At 32.0% G+C, this 19,274-nt stretch overlaps 2 protein-coding genes across 4 annotated transcripts; both read right to left on the reverse strand.

The window, feature by feature from the left end:
- Positions 1–4: 4 nt before the first annotated feature.
- Positions 5–19,225, reverse strand: LOC141449505 (sensory neuron membrane protein 2-like). 3 transcript variants are annotated; one of them, XR_012455560.1, is made up of 10 exons: positions 19,049–19,225; positions 14,901–15,058; positions 14,582–14,729; positions 13,077–13,355; positions 7,889–8,103; positions 6,079–6,275; positions 2,659–2,777; positions 2,460–2,585; positions 1,954–2,148; positions 53–181 (listed from the first exon to the last, which is right to left on the reverse strand). XR_012455560.1 is itself a non-coding variant. In XM_074119017.1 (9 exons), the coding sequence occupies exons 1-9, from the start codon at positions 19,208–19,210 to the stop codon at positions 5–7; spliced, it is 1,581 nt and encodes a 526-aa protein (XP_073975118.1). In that variant the 5' UTR covers positions 19,211–19,225. The 3 variants fall into 3 exon arrangements, 2 of the variants coding, with proteins under 2 accessions (XP_073975118.1, XP_073975119.1); XM_074119017.1 differs by lacking the exon at positions 1,954–2,148 and having other exon boundaries at positions 5–181; XM_074119018.1 differs by lacking the exons at positions 1,954–2,148; positions 13,077–13,355 and having other exon boundaries at positions 5–181.
- Positions 4,211–5,430, reverse strand: LOC141449510 (lysozyme P-like). The gene has a single exon (XM_074119027.1). It carries the CDS (start codon positions 5,030–5,032, stop codon positions 4,493–4,495), a length of 540 nt encoding a protein of 179 aa, XP_073975128.1. The 5' UTR covers positions 5,033–5,430; the 3' UTR covers positions 4,211–4,492.
- Positions 19,226–19,274: the final 49 nt, after the last annotated feature.

Raw genomic sequence — 19,274 nt, forward strand, 5'->3', positions numbered from 1 at the left:
TTCTTTAATCAGGATGTTGGTGAACTCTTCTTCTGACCAACCAGATTGCTATAATTGCTCCAATTATAGCCATGCTAATACCGCAAGATATCAAAACCCATTTTATTATCTCTGCAATGTGCAATACTTTGAGTAATTGATCACGAAGAATATTGACTTGATCTTCACCTATTTCTGCGCCCTAAAATAAATAAGAAACCAATAAGTTTTGAGAGATTATAAAAGAAAGCTTTGAAAGATTGAGCCGAAGTTTTCTCGGCTACTAACAAGTTGTTACTAACTCTATCTGCAAAATTGTTTTATTATTTTTTTTTATCATTTTGAAAGAGGTGGAAAGCTTTTCAAAAATTCTTAGTTCAAAGAGTTAGTTCACCCTCAGCAACAATTAAGGCTCACTGATTACTTGACCTGGTCTTTTCTCTTTTTATATTTTGATGGGTATTAAGCAGAGTAGTTATTGTATACTTGCCAAACCTTGGTGAGTTCTTATTTCAGTAGTTCAGCTACGTTGTGAAGGTTTTTAGTTGTGGAGGTCGTATTCTGTTATGATTGCGATAAGGAAGCTGCATTGTTATAGTATTATTTCCTACTTATAAACTGAACAAAGCATAAACTCTTATAGATTATTCAAATTCGAGTCATAACTGAATCCTAATACTGCTTAACCATTAGGCAATAAAGTAAATAGAGGTCTCTTTTCTTTGAGTTACGGTGGTTGCTATATATACACACTCGCACACGAATGAAATTGTAAAAACTTTTTCGTGTAAACTATCCTGCCTCCCATCATCTTGAAGCAAACTCCTATACCAACTGTGGACAAAGTACGCTACCTTGGACTGTACCTAGACAAACGGTTGACGTGGAATCTCCATACTAGACTTAAAAGACAATAAACTAACCAACGCTACAAACTTCTTGCCAGACTACTTGACAAACGTTCGAAACTCAACCTACAAAACAAAAGACTCTTATACCTGTTGCTACTGCGTCCTATTTGGTCATACGGCATCGAAGTATGGGGATCGACTAAACGTTCCAATTCTTTACGCATTCAGACTTTACAATCAAAAATACTACGAAAACTACTTAACGCTCCATTCTATATTTCTAACCTCACCATTCACAGATCTTGCTAAAACTCGTTTCTTAAAATTTCATTCCTTTACACCAGCTCATCCTAATCCTTTAATTGAACACTTATCTTCTTCCACATTACCAGGTAATCCTCCAAGGAGATTGTAGAGAAGATGGCCCCGCGAAGATATTGGATACTCTCCTCATAACAGTACAATAGTGCATATGTTCACGTTAATGGAGTGTCGCCACTGGGTGCCTTCTCCAATCTTCATTCAAGACATTATATTACATCACATTTGCTTGTTGCAACAACCGTTGCAGTCGCAAATTTCAATAAAAGATTTTTTAAAAAAACAAAAAAAAACCATAATTGTATACGCGTAATTTGAGATCTTTAATGGGCACAAAGAGGGGAATGTTTTGAACATTATTATCTATAAAATTTGTCTGTTAGACAAGGGATTAGCTCAGTGAATGGCATAATTCCGAATCGTCAGTGATTCCAACGCGGAGATCCCAGGTAAGAATCCAGCTTCTGGCCCCTCTCATAGGAGTTTCTTACAGCTCACTGTTCGGTGATGGACAGAGTTGCCTGTAAGAAGAGAACACTGTCCGGAGACCAGTAGTACACTTAATAAAGCTCCGAAGGCCAGTGGCCTCAGATGTTGAGGCACCTTCTATTAAAAAATAAAGAATTATTTGTTGCTCATGAATTTGACATGCAGCCCAATTACTTATTAGATGTTAAAATTTGGGTGAGTCCGTAATCGCGATACGTTTAATATATTTTAAAAAATGTTGCTTAATAGTTAGTTCTAAATCAGACACAATTTCTAACAAAAACAAAAAAAAAGCTCTCCAAAATCAACTAACCTCCAGTGAAAAATATTGTTTAATTTTTCTTTCTAGGCAAGAAAAGTAATGTTATTGTTATTTTGCTATTTTTGATTTTGAGTTTTCATCGGTATCCGTTTCATCACAGATTTTGCGCAATTTATTTTAAATTATATCTGGCGGTAGGTATATTTCTAGTTTTCACTGGAAATACTTTTTGAGGTCCTCTAAGAACTGAAAAAACAAATTGTGCAGCAATAGTTTTGACAAATTGGACTGTTTGTAATGAGTCCATCGTAAGGAGTAAATCTCATCTTTTTTGACTATTTGGTGAATTTTAAGTGGTCTTGATTGGCTATACTCTGAGAATAAAAGCGTGGAATGCAGGCAACTGCAATTTAATGGATATAATACTTAAATTTGTATATTCTTCATCTTGCATAATTAAACAAACTAAAAATAAGGACATAAATAAAATAAAATTTTATGTTTTTATTATTATTTTAATTGCAAAAAGAAAAAAAAAAATGCAAAAGTATACTTACTTCTTCCATCCATAATATTGGAAACAAGGCTAATTTTGTATCTTTTAAAACCCGAATGGCTGAAGAGGGTTTTGCTAGTACATTTAGCTGGAATCGTTTATATCCCTTTAGAGGAACTCCAGTGGTCTGAAAGAAGAAATTTTATATTTGCCAGCTGTAAGCTTAAATTAAAATAAAAAAAATTGATAATGTAACTTACTGGTTCAATATCAAAAAAAGTTTCATGCAACGTCTTATTTGGTTTTAAACCATCCACAAGAGATTGGTAGAGTGGACTTGTATGAAGTAAGTGGGGATATGATACCAAAGCAGGAATATCTAAAATAAAATAAAACAAGAAAATTAAAGACAATAATTGTTGAAACATTTTAAAATCTATTGTTTACTTTGTTTTGCTCTTTCAATGGGAATAGTAAAGCGCAAAAATAATAATAAGAAAATAATGCTCATTTTTTCTGGAGTGCTTCACGTCCATTTACCGATTAGTAGTCGAGGACACTAATTTATTCTGTAAAATGGCGAGATTTGAAATTTTAATTTAAATTAGAGGCCATACATCACAATTGAATGACTTTTAAGTGTCATGTCCATCTTTCGTGTAAAATGTTGCACTATCCAAATTACACTGATTTGAAAGCAATGGAAGTCCAAATCTTCTGCAGATGATTGCTTTCATGTGGACCGGTTATTAGATTTAAAGAATGTTCATTCCATTAAAATATAAATGATCATCTTGTGAGAGGGTGCACAATAAATCAACATCCAGAGAAATTTTGTATTTATGCTTTTAGAGGCACCATTAATTTATAATATTATTATTTTTCATTTCTATTATTATTACCATTGTACGTAATTTCTTAAACCTCAGATCGATTTATTCATTACTTTCTCTTAATAATAAAAGAAAACTACTTTCTCCCAGTAAGAAAATGAATTTCAATAGTGTAGATTTTCGATATTGAATTTTCAGAATTTCCTCAGTTTTGAGTTCCACTGAATCTGATTTTTTTTTTTACAAATGCGTATGAATGTGGTCAGAATTATTTAGAATAGGTGCCTCAAGGGAAGCAACTAGTTTTTGGTCAAAATCTGCAAATCGGAAGTGCTGCTTTACTGAATAGATTTTTGATTTTTTTTGTATTTTTCTCGAAAATTGCCACTTTTTTTATTCTTATTGGAACCTTTTCCCAGAAAATCCATTTTAAATTGCTGTTTTTCTATAAAATGCCAAATACCAAAGTGTAAATTTCGACATCTTCAGCTCTACTTGGTAAAATGTTACAACGCAAATTTAATTTTTGAACTAAATATGATTTGCATACTATTTAAATGACTTACCCCAGCCCAAAAAAAAAAAATCCTTTTAATATGACAAAATTAAGGAATTGAATTTACACTAAAAATAGTTTTAGATCTCATTAACAGGGAAAAAATGTAGCGTATGGTCTGTCGCATGTATGAACCGAGAGAGCTTTTTTTTTTATTAGAATCATTTCACTCATTTCTCCACCACTTTCTTATTCATCATATTAGGGATTCAGTTATGATGAAGGAACTGATTAAAACTTCATTTTTATGGTTTCTATTTATTAACAACTATTCCACTTTATAAGTACAGATCTGGATGTGCTTTACTTTAACTAAATATCAGGAAATTATCCGGGATAAAATTGTATATAAATTAATCAAATTATATTTTTCAAGTGTTTACGATATCTTCCCAAAATTTAATGCACATCGCCTCTTAATAATAAAAAAATAAATTAAAAAAACAAACAAAAAATATTTTTACAGTAGTGTTGGCCTGATTTTCAATAGATAATTATAATTTGACAGGAACTGCGAAAGTACAAATTGTGTACAAATTTTTTTATTGGATATGATTAATTTCAGGTATATTATGCACTTTGAACTAACAAACTGATCCATTAGATTGAACAAAAAAAAAACTGAATAATAATCGTTTCCACTTCCAAATTAGTTTTTCAGACAAATGAAATATGTACTCTTGACCCAACAAAGACATTCAGTAGTTATTTTATATCCGGCGTGGACGTTTCTTCAGAAATACTTTCAGTTGGTACATTATTTACATCTAATTTTAAGACATTTTTTATATCTTGATTAATATTTGTTTCATTGAAACACCCTTCCAAATATTTTTCTGTGTTACTGGAACAGTGTGGTCGATACACTGCCCAAGCTGTGAATCCGTTACCAGACAAATACTTATGTTGCCTGTAAATTCTTTTTGCGCAGCGCCAGTCATCTGTTATGTCATCATCTTCAAGTGAATCACATGATATAGCACACGCGTGCCCTGGAGGTGAACACCAATATATAGAGCTAATTTGGAAGAGACCATGATCAGTTCCCTCGCTTGATAGTCTGCCTACGGCACTTGTATTGTATTGAGATTCATGTTCAACAATGCATACCCAAGTAGATAACTGATCTCGAGGTGCCTTATGTTCTTCTAATAATTCTCTAACTAATTCACAACGTTCATATACCTTGGCCCATGATAAAACCGCGAATAAGCTGGCAAAATACACCGTTATACACTTCTTCATTTTTAGCAACTAGTTTAAAACTTTCCTTTCAGTTGTACATATAATACATCCATGCCAATTCCTGTTTTGCAAACAAGTGTTTTCTTACAGACACACATCTCTACTTTCTAGCCTACTTCAAGGTCTTGTACATTAACCCAGTCACGAAATAAATTAAATGGTAAACCTTTGTCCTATTATTAGCATCAAAATATTGTTTAAATCTGATACATCCGCAGAACGTATGAATTTACAATATTTATTTCCGAATCCGTTCATAATTTTGTATTTTCATTATACATACGTAGGTAAAGTTTTAAATTATTTCCAAAAATCAATAATTATGAAACATAGTTTCTTAATTGAGTTTTAGGAAACAGATTCTCAATCTTAATATTACTGTTTTATTCTTGCCACAGATACTAATTATAACATTTTTTTTTTTTAAATTTAACTTGAGGCGTGTAATCATCTGAGGTCATTGGCGCCTGGAGCTATTTGTAGTGCACTGCCGGCCTCCGGACAGTATTCTATCGTTACAGATAACACATTCCATTACTTGGCAGTGAGCTGTAGGAAGCTTCTAGTAAGAGAAAAATCTAAGCGCTAGCAACTGCTCGAATCCAACTGAATTAGAACCCAGTAAATAACAATCCAATTTATCTATTTGCAAGAAATAAAATAAGTTTTACAGATTTCTTAACTGAAAGACTATTAAGACAATGGACTATTTGTCCATAAGGACGTAATATTGATTCAGTTAAGACATCCAAAAATGTATTAAAATTAGTTTTCAAGATCTAATTAAAAATTAATAAATAACAAATTTAACTTTGCAAACGACGACTTTGGGTGTACTAGTGTCAAGTAAAGTGTTGATATTATTCTGAGGTAAAATTTCGTTGTATAAAATTGGTACATCAATCATTTTTAATCTTACGTAGGTAATTTTTAGTAAATATTTCGTTCGTTTTCTCAAGTTTTTAATTCTAAAATTTGATAAAATAGTTTTTGAAACTCTTGTTTCATAAGACCATAATAACTTTAATAATTTTATAATTACTTACTCATACAGGGAGCAAGATTCAAAGTGCCCAACGGCGGACATTCTCCAGAACTAGTAAGATTTCCAATAGAACCAGAACAATAGCAAGAATTTTGAGGATATTTAGTCGTATTACCCATGAATTCTGGAGCTATTTTAAATCTTAAACCACTTATTCCACGATATTCCGCTTTACCAGAATATACCACTGGTGCAGATCTGTAATTAAAGTTAATTATGAATTATTAACTCTGCTAGAGAACCTCAAAAGGAATATATAACCAGTGGAAACTTAAAATTGAAATTTCCCACGATTCCAATTTATTCTTTTGAGGATTAAGAGAAAGTAAAACAGAAAAGAATGATTTGTGAGACATTCAAATATATGTTTTTAGATGCGAGTGTTCGTTGGAGGAGCACTGTAGAATTGTTAAGAGAAGATGAGCGAATTGGCCCGGATTGGTTTAATAAATTGTTTAAGGGCCTAAAACTCTGATCCAACGGCTATGTCGAATACATTCTTCGGTTCGAATTCGAGGTTCCAGGGGGCATAATGTGAAAGGTAAGCGAAAGAGTGCATTCGAGGCCCTCTCTAAGCTAACGGTACACTTGTTTAGAGCTTGTTGGTTCTGGTCATTGCAGTTTTTGCTTTACCTAGTCAGAGAGCCGCTTCACCTCCTCAGCCACTGATTAGGAGAGCGGAATTCTTCTAAAAAGCATGATCTAGATTCAGGCTATATTTTGAAGAATACTTATGATCATCGGCTTCAAAGGTCTGTCTCTCTCTCTCTCTCTGCACTCTAATGAAACGAACCTTTTTTTTTTTAGATAATAGATACTAATGGGTAGTACTGATTGTTGGCACCCTTTGCTGAACTCCCCGTGAGTTGGTTTCGGTTAAAAAACCATCCCAATGGTAGAAGAGTTAGCAACTAAATTAGTTAGTAAACGTTTTTGTACAGATTGAAAAGAACTTCAGAATCGATTTCATCAAATTGAGTTTGCTAATCATCATCTAGAATTTTGGCGCATACATAATCGAATATTCAATGGAAATATCCCTTCTGAGGTCCAATAAGTCCGAAAAAGCTTTTTAAAAATGATTTCTATGCATCTGTGCGTGTGGAATGTGAACACAAGTTCAAAACTTAGAATTGCTATGAGTCTATACTTTATATTTGTTTGCATACTATCATCGGACATGATTGAAAGTTAGCGATCAAAATCTATTATCTGGAAGTACTCCATTACTGATGATATTTTGTTGATTTCTTCAGAGTTTTTCTCTTCACTATTGGGATGCATACTTACAAGTACATCTACTGTTTTTACTTTATAAACGAAACAGTGAAAAATGGTTTTAAGGTAGTTACAGAGGAGATTGAGGATAGGCTACCTCTAAAGAATAATAATTCTTGTATTATACATCATAAGGTACGGGTTCACCCATAGTATAAAATGTTATTAAGAATTATATGTTCTGTAAAAGTTATGATCATGAGAATTATATTTAGCAAAAGTCGTCTAAGTGGTCACACCAGATTCACGACTGTAAGCGTAGCACTTCCAACTAAACTATTTAGTTGGTGGGAAGTCGGTATACCGAACTCTCGTCTGATTATACGTCTGCAGTATGCGGGCAACTGTACATAAAAAATATATGGAGAAGTGAGATCTTAAAAACTTAACTAATAAGTAATCCAAGTTAATAACTTTAAAAAATATATATACATATATTACTTCTACCAGTTGCTCTAAAATTAATTTTGTTGCATATTAAACAAAGGACATGCAATAAAATATATCATTAAGTCACATTTTGAAATACTAACGAGCAGATATCAGTGCTAAATATCTTGAAGCTTGAATCCTTAGTAACAAATGGAGGAAGTAAGGTAAAATCGTAACTTCCTGCAAATTTATTGCAAAAATCTCCCTTCCAATTGTTTAGTGCTGTCTTGTGATCCACACTTACAATTTTACCAATGGATGCAAATTCTTTTACTCCTCTATTTACCTCAAAGAGGCCATCATAAGAAGTATTTTTCTACAAATATTAAAAACTGTATCAAAGGCATTAATAAATTAAATATATATACTTAAAATTGTTTTAAACTGGTTGACAAAATACATAATAGGTTATTTTCCAGATACCTTTCTTCAATAATAACTTCAATAGTCACTAATTTTCTTCGTATTTTTTAAACTGTTGGGCGAAGCCTGACTTTTAAGTGTAGTCTGGGGGTTTTTGAACTCATGGGGAAATATGGAGAGTTGTGCCTTACTTCCTATAAATGAGATGGTAGACATGAGGGGTTGTCGTGGCTTGGGCGCTTATTAAAACTGTCCGGTAGGACAGTTGTATAAGGGTTGATCATCAAAAACTGCACGAAAAAGCGTAACGTTGAAAAACACCCAACTTTGACAATTTTTTTCTCTTTTTCTATAAAAGATAAAATTCCCAAATTTTCTTTAAATTACAGGGCAAACCCTCCTTTATAACTGTAATTTTTTTGCAACAACCCAGATCTAATAGGTTTCGAGAAAAAAGTTGCCGAAAATGAGCAAAAACGGCTTTTTCAAAAAATGTTCTTGTAGTTGTTGTTGTTGTTGTTGTTCTTCTTCTTCTTCTTCTTCTTGTTACCTTTTTTGTAAACAACGTAGCGCCTAAACGCGTGAACCGATTTTCATGAATGAGGTTTCATTCGATTCGGAATTTTATGTAGATGTGCCTTTTGGGGGTACCGACGCTGTACATCGAATGGGAGAGGAGTTAGCCCCCTTTATGTAAGGCCCCCTCCAAAATGATTATTACTAATTACTCTGTAAATCTTGGCCCGATTTTGATAAAATTTGGTAGGATGATAGGGTTAAGGCTCCCCTACGTAACATTAAAGCGACGATCTGCTCTTACACTTGTTAAGGGGAAGTATAGCAATCGTTGCAAATTATCGACACGTGAACCGATTTGCATGAATGAAGGGTCATTCGAATCGAAATTTTGTACAGATTTGCACTTTAAAAGTCTCGACGCCGTGCCTCATAAGGAGGGGAGTTTGCCCCACCCAAATAAGGCCCTTTCTAAAACTATTATTACCAATATTTCTATAACGCTTAGTCCGATTTTGATAAAATTCAGCTCGAATAAGTGGTTAAAGCTCCTCTACGTTGCTGATGCTCTTGCACCTACTAAGAGGAAGTACTGCAATCATTTAAATTATCAATGAGTGAACCGATTTAAATCAATGAATTGTCGTTCGATTAAAAGATCTTTGCCTTTTAGGAAGAAGTACTGCAATCGTAGTTTATTTTTCTTACTCCTCTTAAAAGGAAGTACTGAAATCGCAGTTTAATTTTGCTATTTACGTACAAATACCTTCCTATGTTATTCAAAACGCTTTTTCAAAAAAATTGTTATTGAGGATGGTTTGGGGGAACGCAACTATAACCATTCTTTAAAAAGATCTCTCCATTGGTAGTTACGGTTCCGACTTTTTTAAAATTTTTAAAAAAATCTGTAAAGAAGATATGTAACTTTGTAAAATAAACAAAAAGGAAAATCTATCCAAAAGGTACAAAAATCTCCTTAACAAAAACTTACAGTTTAAAATGTTAAGTATAAGGGTTGATTAAACGCCAAAAGGTACACAAATCAGCGAGTACCCAACATTTCATTAATAGTTAAGTAATTCTACTGCATTAATTTTCATTAATAAGTTATTTTTTAGAATTTATTAGATGTCACAGACCCTTATGCTGGCCACTTCATTTATAATATTTTTTTGTTATAATTATGATAAATCACATAAATATGTACATGCATGTTAAAGTAGAAAAAGTCAAAGTTAGAGTAGGCTAATGTCTTGAATTCGTCTTACCGAAATATTCGTGAGCACAAATAACACACAGTTAATAACAAGTAGATTATTCAACAACAATTATTCATTTCTCAATTGTAATTTAATTTAGTTCCCCTAATTTTACTTATAGTAAAATACTGGAATAATTAGCTGCCCTAAAAATATGCATATCTTATTTACTTTATATTACATATATACAACATTGTGGGATGAATACCTAGATTGAGAATGTAATTGAAGAAAACTATATTATTTGCGATAAAGCCAGATAATTATTACCTATTAATTATTATAAATGTTTGACTACTACATAAAATAACAATTACTTTAATCAAAGAATGAACTTAAACCGACGATTTTCATTTAAAATAAAAATAAATAAATAAAATAAAATCATTAATGTAAGTTTTTTATAAAAAAAAGTTTTGAATTTTTTAGCCTCATATTTTTTTTTCTTTTTAACCTGTAATTAATAGTTTGATTATTATAAATAACTAGATATTACAGTCAATCTAAAGTGCTACTTGAACATATATTTTGTAGACGAAAATGGCCAGCATAAGGGTCTGTGACATCTAATAAATTCTAAAAAATAACTTATTAATGAAAATTAATGCAGTAGAATTACTTAACTATTAATGAAATGTTGGGTACTCGCTGATTTGTGTACCTTTTGGCGTTTAATCAACCCTTATACTTAACATTTTAAACTGTAAGTTTTTGTTAATTGCTATATGAAGGGTTGCTTGTAGAGAAATGCAGTTCTGGACGTGGACGTAAGGAGTGCTTTAAAGGTGAAAGGAAGTGAGAGATAATCCGAATCCTAATCTTAATATAGTGTTAGGTAGGTTCTTGGGTCTTGGAAGTTTGTTTGGTGCATAGTGACGTTCCAGTGTTTGGACCGTCGATTCTTATATCTTCTCCTTTGAAACTGTCTGTGCACGAAACGTCACCCTACGTTGGCAAGATGCGGTCCACCACACAGCGAGCAATTGCCTTCATGGTCCTTTAGTGCAATCACCTAAGCTGTGTTATCAATGTTTTTTGACATTTTTTAGTAAAACTGAACAATTTAAATAACTTAGATTATCAAGAAACAATGAAACATCAAATGATTGTAGAACAATTATTTTTTAAACATTTTTTTGAAAAAGTTATTTGATTATTACAAAGGCAAAATTTTGCCATAAGTTATACAGCTGTTCTGAAAGATATATAATTAATGAGGGGAGAGAGAGATTTGATAGCCTTAGTCCAGTATATTCATTCCAGCAAATCACGAGGGCATTGACGTTTAAGACCTCTAAGAGGATCGTCAAGAATTGTCCAAGAATAGAGGCAACACACTAAATGATTCGGATGTGCAGGTAAGGTGTTTTGAAATGTTTAATAGCGGTTTGAGATAAGACAGGAAAGGAATATTGAGGTTCTGTTGGAAACAGAAAGAAGCATTGAAAATTGTGTATTTATTTGTTCTTTGTTTTTGGAAGGTTTGAACTCTTTGAAGGTTAGACCGCTTGGATATTTCGAAGCCTTAGGCCCATATTAGTTTAAGTAAACTGTTGTACAAGAGTCTAGTGATAGTCGTGACCTGTTGTCAAATAGTCTTTTGAGCTGTCGTTTCGAGTGTTCATTTCTTGACACTTAAATTGCGTGAGAGGTTTCCATGTTAGTCTTATATCGATGAACAACCCAAGGTAGCGGACGATATCAGAGGATAGGAGAGGAGTTTGGTTGTAATATAGTGGAGTGAGTGCTATTTTTCGAAGAGTGAAAGTAATATACAGACATTTACTTCCATTATTTCTATTTTTATTAATTTTATAATTAGTTAGCAATGAAGATTGTTTTTATTGAGAAATTATCTCTGAAGATGATCAATTTACAGGATATTTAAAATAATAGTTAATTCTAAAATAGAATCTCTTTAAACAAATTATTTTTGTAAATTCAATTGACATCTGAAGTTTGCTGAAAATGCTTACTAACAGGCTTCATGATGGCACCGTTTTCAATGAATGAAATTTAATGAAACTTGGTATTCTCATTTCTTACGTGTATAACTTTTAAATAAAATAACCCCAACATTTAATTAGGGGCGACTTATGATATCATCATACTTCATGATATCATTTGACTTTTGGGGACCAAAATACCATTTCAAGTTATAATTTAATTTTCAGTTTCATTTAATCTTCACTCTTATCACTAAACTCTCACACTCACACGAATTTCTGTAACTGCCATTGACGTAAAAAAAATTATTTTTAAAACTATTTTGTGCGCTAAAACCTCTGAAACCTATAACAAATTTAGTGCCTTTCGCTCATCTGAATTTCTGCCAACTTGGAATTTGTATGCTCACTAAAAAGGGAATGAGTCTAATTTAAAGAAAAATTTAACATATCTCTTTCTCAAAATGTTGCGTTGTAAGGAATTTCTCAGAAAATATTTTGTTTAAAAGTTATACACGTATGAAATGAACATCTCAAGTTTCATTTCATTCATTGAAACCGGTGCCATCATGAAGCCTGTTAGTAGGCATTTAAATGAAATCACCCAACTGAGTGCCTACAAAATCGATTTTCATTTTCCTGGGGTTTTCTCTAAAACGTCTTTAAACGATTTTCTTTAAATTTAGAATTTTTAATGCACACTTGTAGATCTACAACATTTATTTGGAATATTTCCCCATTAAATGCATTCCTATTGCTTCTTAATATTCACAGTCATTCTTATTAATATTATCATATGACATGAAATCATTCCAAAAAATTAACCTACTAGACCTTTCATAGAAGCAGATTAAAGAAATATTTGGCACATTCCTTAGAAGATTAACCTGGTAAATATAAACCAAGCAGATTTTAGAACCGTGTTCTAATAATTATGAAAAATGTCTCTAAAAACTGCATCTTTGAAGCAATAAGTTTTATAAGTTGATAATAAACAAAAAAGCCAACCCCTAACCATAACGACTAAAGTGATGGCAATGGAAGAATGAGAAATTTCATAATGAATGTATAAAAACACTTAAAAAAGCCTGCTAGTCTACTTCTACTGTAAGCTACGCCCCTAGAGGAGTCTCATCTAAATAGTAAAATATATTTTGAGGTCATTGTAGAATGAGGTTAGAACTGTATGAAAAGGTGATACTTACATAACGAAAGAGTGCTCCAAGAAGATTGCCATCCTCAGTTTCGCTTAATATTCTAATATTAGGAAAATGCTTGAGCGATGAGCAAAACAAGTTAGCTAATGAAGAGGCATTAGTACTTTTGTTGCAAGTAATTAAGAAACCATCAAATAATAAATCCTTAACTATATATGTGCTTGTCGGAGCAGAATTGCCAGACATTACCAGGGGCAATCCTATTTCTACAATCTCATTGAACAAACTGAAGGGATAGGAGAAAGATTCCAGCACTTGAGAAATCAACTGCAAATGTAAATGTAGTAAATTTAGTTTCAATTTTAGAAAATAAATTCAAAGTTCCTAATTTGAATTTTTAATTAAGATTATACAAATTCAATTAAGATCTAGATTTCTAGAGAATGTAAGAATACAATTTAAGTAAGAAATGGAATGCTCACTTATACAAAAGGTATTTTTTGCAGAATAAAAAAGAGAATCTCATTATTTATTAAGTTAATTTTTAAAGCAGAAACCAATAGACTAGTAAACAGACTAGTAAACCCTTTATATTTATTACAGTTATTCGGAAATTTTGTATTTAAAATCAGCTACCTTTGATGGTAACTTATTAGGTGAAGCAAACTTGTTCATTGCATTTTCACCTCAAAAAATAAAAAGATATTACTGATGCAACTAACCTTTATGCTACCGAGTATAATAAAAGAGCATAGAGGAGAAAACTAAACAAAAGATAATTTCATCAGTTTAAAACAAACAAATTAACATTTGAAACGGGTTTGATTGAGAAGCCAGGACTTATCGCTGGAAGTTGGATATCCAACTACTCAATTTCACGGACAATACAATTTGCAGGGGAAAATAAAGTTGATATTTGTAGTACGTGCGGCTGACTCTCCGCCACAAAATTTGCTACTTAAATGAAAACCGCAAAACAAATTAATTAATATTTGTAGGTTGGCGGGGTGTGGTGTAGTGGAAATGACCATGAACTTGCATTGTGAACAAACATGCTCTTAATTCATATGTCGGGGACATGTGAAAAATTTCGGAGCAGAAAGACAACGTAGGAAGGTAGTGTGATCAGACCGCGAAGCTGTCAAAACAACTGGCTGTTACTTGGAGAGAATTATTGTATAAAGACCTAAGGACAACACGCAATAGAATAAATCATTTAAGGGAAAAATTTTGTGCTTTATTAAAAATCAATTTTTATTAGATTAAAAATGTATACCTACTACTAAATTTAATGAACCCAATTTAGTCAAATAACTCTCTTCATCACTGCAGAACTTGTGTTAAGTAAACTATTTGCTTGTAGACTTCCATCAATGCTTGCATATACCGTCACATTGGAATAGTTACGTATCATATTACATAATTACAAGTAAAAGGTTTATAGGTCTAAACGAATCTATTTTGTGGCTACTTACTGGCAGCAATTTAGTTAAATTTTTCGATGAAATTATTATTGTTATAATACGTTCAATAATTCACTTACATTCACTTACATGAAGAATGAAATTAACAAGGACCACTTTGTCAGTAGCTTTTAGAGGATATGATTTTTCAGCGTCAAAACTAAATACAGTCCCTTGATGGTAAAAAACAGTATCATTTTCTTCATTTATTGTTACATCATGTTTCTTTCTTAATTCCCTGTAAATAATACTGATTAATTTTATAGCAAAATAAATGTGTTTTCTAATCCATTAAATTAAATGGCGGGCATTAATTTTTCTGGCGTATATGCGAATAAAACATTATTAATTAAAAACTAACGCTTAACTTTCCATTTATATTATTAAGTAAAGCTTTAGGAGCACTGACCTGTAAACGTAAGGACCGACTTCTTTAACTCTTGGTATTTCACCTCGTGCAATACCTTCAGGATTTTCGACATTGAAAAAGTAAACTTTCAAATAAATTGGTACCGGTGTTTCCACAAACATATCCCAAACAAAAGTTCCATTCCGGAGGCCCATTGTCTGTAAGAAGAAAATAATTTAATTAATTAATTTTGAACAATAAACCTTGAGATTATTTTGCTCTTTCAAAACATGTTTATTTTAAAATATATTAAAAAGATTGGATATTGAATGCGGTTAATATCGTTGATTTATCCATAGTTGAACGCATGTTTATTGTAACCCTGATCAGTTTGGGACTCTCATCAATCAAGGAGATTAATCAGTTCGTTGTTGAGAATTCGCTTTCACCAATGTTTCCGTCTAATACTAGTAGTTTCTCTCTTTTACCCATACAAATCTACTTGCCAATCTCTGCCAAAAATACATTATTGTAGCCTATGATAAAATCTTGCATCCATCACCACACTCTGGCCACTACATGATAAACTTAAAAAAGTTGTTAGTGGCATAGTGCTGAATAATGTGTGCTGCGATGAATAAATCAATGATACGTAATAAATTTATTGATCTGTTTTTGTAGTTTTGCTAGAGCTCTAGAAAACTTGCATGCTCTGATCATTCCGGTTCTCACAAGCTCTCTTTTTGTTTATATTTAATTAAATTATGGGATCAACCTGCGGTATTTTTCAATGACCGACTTTCTTTACCACATTCCCTTTTGGAACTCTTTCTAAAGGAAGTGATTGTTTAAATGTCACAGATTTTTTTTTATATATATTTAGTATATTAGTTTCTGCCATAATATGCACCAACCGCACGCTTAAAAATTGAACTTCAATACTTGGCATAATAACTTGTCCTCGGCACAGCCAAGAAAGTATGAATGTTTTATCCATTTGCATCTTATTTTACCACAGCAAATAAATATTAATTTCGATTCTTCACCAATTTTATCTCAAATATAAACATTTTTGACGTCAGAAGATAGTCTTAATCTAGCTAAATTCAAAAAATCATTTATTCACGTTTGTTTTTTTTTAGCATTGGGAGTCAGGAGCATTAGGAGCTAATCTTTCATTAAGGCAAAACTAAATGGCGAGTGAACCTATGTATTCCGATGACCAAATACCTTATCCTTCCAAAAACTAAACGTGTTGTCGCTTAAGTATTTACTTTCGTTGAAATTAACTGCAGAAAGAATAAAATTTCTTCCCATAAAAAAAATTAAATAGAGACTTTAATTCGAAATTTCATATTATTCTCGTTATCTTTAATTTGGCTTCTTGCAGCCAAGTCAAGGTTGTGTTCATTTATTTTCAAGGCTCCCTTTTATCATGAGGATAGACTAGAATACTGCCTTCCACCAATATGAGTCATTAGTATTCACGATATGATCATTGGTACTACTGTTCCAATAATTGGAACAGCTGACAAAACAGAACATGCAGTCTAACCGTCTATCTTGCTGGCATTAGCACTCTCCCTTGTTCTCAACCCAGTACCGTTGAAGCAGTCACATCTTGTGATGAGGAAGCAAGTTATATCCTCTTTTTTAAACAAACTCTAAAAATTCATTTTATTTAATATTCCTACTTTATGTTAACTAATGAAGTTTTATCCATGCATTTTTTTGTTGAAGGTAAATTGTTAAATTCATAATATAAGATATAATTATTCAACTATTTATAATATCAGATAAGTTGCTTCACTGATGAAAAATTCATGATATTATCAGACAATCTAAACTAGGAAAAAATGCGAATTATATAAAATAATATGTTTATACAGTAAAACACACTTCTACAAACCTGTAATTTTGACCAGTTTCCTGATCAGCTACCTGTTTTTGCCATTATTAGATTCTCAAGTTGAGCATCGATTATTCAGAAGCCCGAACGTGCCCTTGAGAATTGAAGGTAGTAATAAGAATGTTTGGTCGAAAAACAGTAGCCGATCACGTCAAGCTGGTTCCAGTCATCGCTCTCAAGAGAGAGCTGTCGATCTGAATTACGCTTTAAGCTGGCTAAGATAAACTAATTTCAACCTCTTACAATACCCAGTTGAATTTCAATGGACATTTTCTTTGGTTAAGAATCAACAACGATACCTTTCCTACAGTTTGTTTCCACAATTTATTTTTTTAGGCAGCCTGCTATTGTTAATTTCTCCCACCCACCTTAAGAAACCCATCACCAACTCCAAAACTTCTCGTATCACAGAAAAGTTATTTGTTTCGAGTCTTACAGTTCAAGTAGAGGTCGAACGTAAAAGTTTCAACATATTTTTGAAATAACTGACCAGTACCACATTTAAATTCTGAATATAGGACACTTCACATAATATTGTCTACTAAATTTCTGATCATTCCACTCGATTCTTATAGATGTTTCTATAATTCTTTTATAATTAATTTTTAATAATTAGTTTTCAAAATTTAACTGAGCAATAGATTATTGTTCTGTAAAGTTGTTGCATTTTGGCACCCTTTCAGACTAAGTTGTTAACTTCCTGACTGCAAAGATTGGCACCAGCAACGGAAGAACTGGCTTCTTTTCATCTACTCTGCTTACTTCTTCGAGCTTCTTTAACATCAAAGTTATCGATGCACAACTTGAGAAGCTAATAATGATGTTAGGTCAAAATGGTAACAGATATAATAATGTTTTATATCATGAATATTCGAAATTTTAATGTATTAAATTTGTTTTTTATTAAGTCAAACATTTACGATTTAGTTTAAAATTTTAATATTTTGCGACATTATATTTAAAAATTATGATGACTAAAACTCGAGCTTTTTGATTAATCTAATTCTATGAGGTGATTATAGATAAAGGTGATAAAGTAATATTTTTCATTCCCTACTTGGAATTTTATCTAAAAAAATAAGTAAACTTATAATCTCATTTAAGGCTTTTATGACACAAATTTTTAATGATAGCAAAAGTATTATTTAAAAAATATTTGTTTATGCTGGTTTCTGGAAACTGTTAAAAGAAATTTTAAAAAAGTTTTAGATAAATCAGCATGGATTTTTTAACTGCTATTTTGGTTTATTTCCTATTTTTTTATAGATAATATATTCTAATTATAACCACCATAAAGTCTTGTAAAAATACTCGAAAGTGATGTTTTCTACTCTAATGAACCCATTACGACGTTGCTCATGTTATAAGTTCAGACGCACGAGGAAAACTTACTTTAAGTACACTGTTATGAAGAAGATAGCGCTTAGATCCAGGCAATACCGTACACACAAATCCCTCGTTAAGCCTTTAACTACTGAAGACGAATGTGCAAGTGGTCAATTAAATAGTTTGCTGCAAAATTTATATTTTGGGAGAATGTACTTGGTGGGCCACTATTTTCGTCCATGAAATTAAATAAAACGGCACAGAGATCAAGATTATCTGATAAACATCTATCTGCCTAATAAAGATTGTCTGTTCTCAGTCTTTGAATCCAGATATTGGAAAAGTAGTACGAGGAAGCGCTGGCAAGTTTTGGGGTAAAAAAGAATAATTTTAGTTTTGTAAGTACTTTAAATAAAATAAATGTTTAAATAAAAGTAATTATATAGTGTTTTAATTATCTCATCCATATTCCTGAATCCTCATTTCAGAATATAAATTTAACAAAATTTGTAAATGTGATGTGGTCCGCGTGAACCTACTGTACCAAATAGCCCGTGTTTAAATTGAGTTTGACAACCCTGGTATGATACCATACAAAAGTTTAGAGGAGCCATTTCCGACATCGGATGTACCACTTTATAGAATAGCATTACACTACTGTGAAACTAAAAAAAAGCCTCATTTTAGCGCTTTTGGTTAGCTGAGTTTGTTGAAAAACTAACTTTCCCTGGTGGCATAATCAAAATATACGATTTGAACGTTGCTATTTTGTACTTTGTGTTACGCCTGCTTTACGCACAAACGCACATACAAAGACCAATGTAAAAACCTTTTTTTTAAACTGTAATCCTGTGGAGCTCAAAATTAAAAATCTGTTCGAGCGCAAAACGTTTTAAATAACAAAGTAAAACCCTTTTCTTCGTCAGTTTTAAACTTCATGGCACTGTAATTAATTGCACTAATATGCACCTACCTTGCCCACTTGATAGTCCACTATCATGGGTAGTATCCATAAATTGAATATAAAAGCTCCTACAGCTAAGATGAATCCTAAAGCTGAAAAAATTAACCAATTAACGCATTTCCTCATGACGGCTGCAAGCTTCACAATATTCCTTGGACTCACCGCTCCCATTGCTTTATCTTATCTTAATTTACACTTGAACGATTTTTAACAGATAATTTATGTGATTGTTCAA

The sequence above is a fragment of the Rhodnius prolixus genome, unplaced genomic scaffold (genome assembly GCF_049639745.1).
Source record: "Rhodnius prolixus isolate KJV_2025 unplaced genomic scaffold, Rpr scaffold_2, whole genome shotgun sequence".
Classification (NCBI taxonomy): Eukaryota; Metazoa; Arthropoda; class Insecta; order Hemiptera; family Reduviidae; genus Rhodnius; species Rhodnius prolixus.

Bases quoted from the DNA above. Each gene is read 5' to 3' on its own strand.
- LOC141449510 (XM_074119027.1), bottom strand. From the start codon at position 5,032: ATGAAGAAGTGTATAACGGTGTATTTTGCCAGCTTATTCGCGGTTTTA.
- LOC141449505 (XM_074119017.1), bottom strand. From the start codon at position 19,210: ATGGGAGCGGTGAGTCCAAGGAATATTGTGAAGCTTGCAGCCGTCATG. The intron at 13,356-14,581 runs GTAAGTGAATGT...TTACATTTGCAG, and splicing joins TTGTTAATTTCATTCTTCAT to TTGATTTCTCAAGTGCTGGA. The intron at 2,778-6,078 runs GTAAGTAATTAT...ATTTTATTTTAG, and splicing joins GAATCTTGCTCCCTGTATGA to ATATTCCTGCTTTGGTATCA.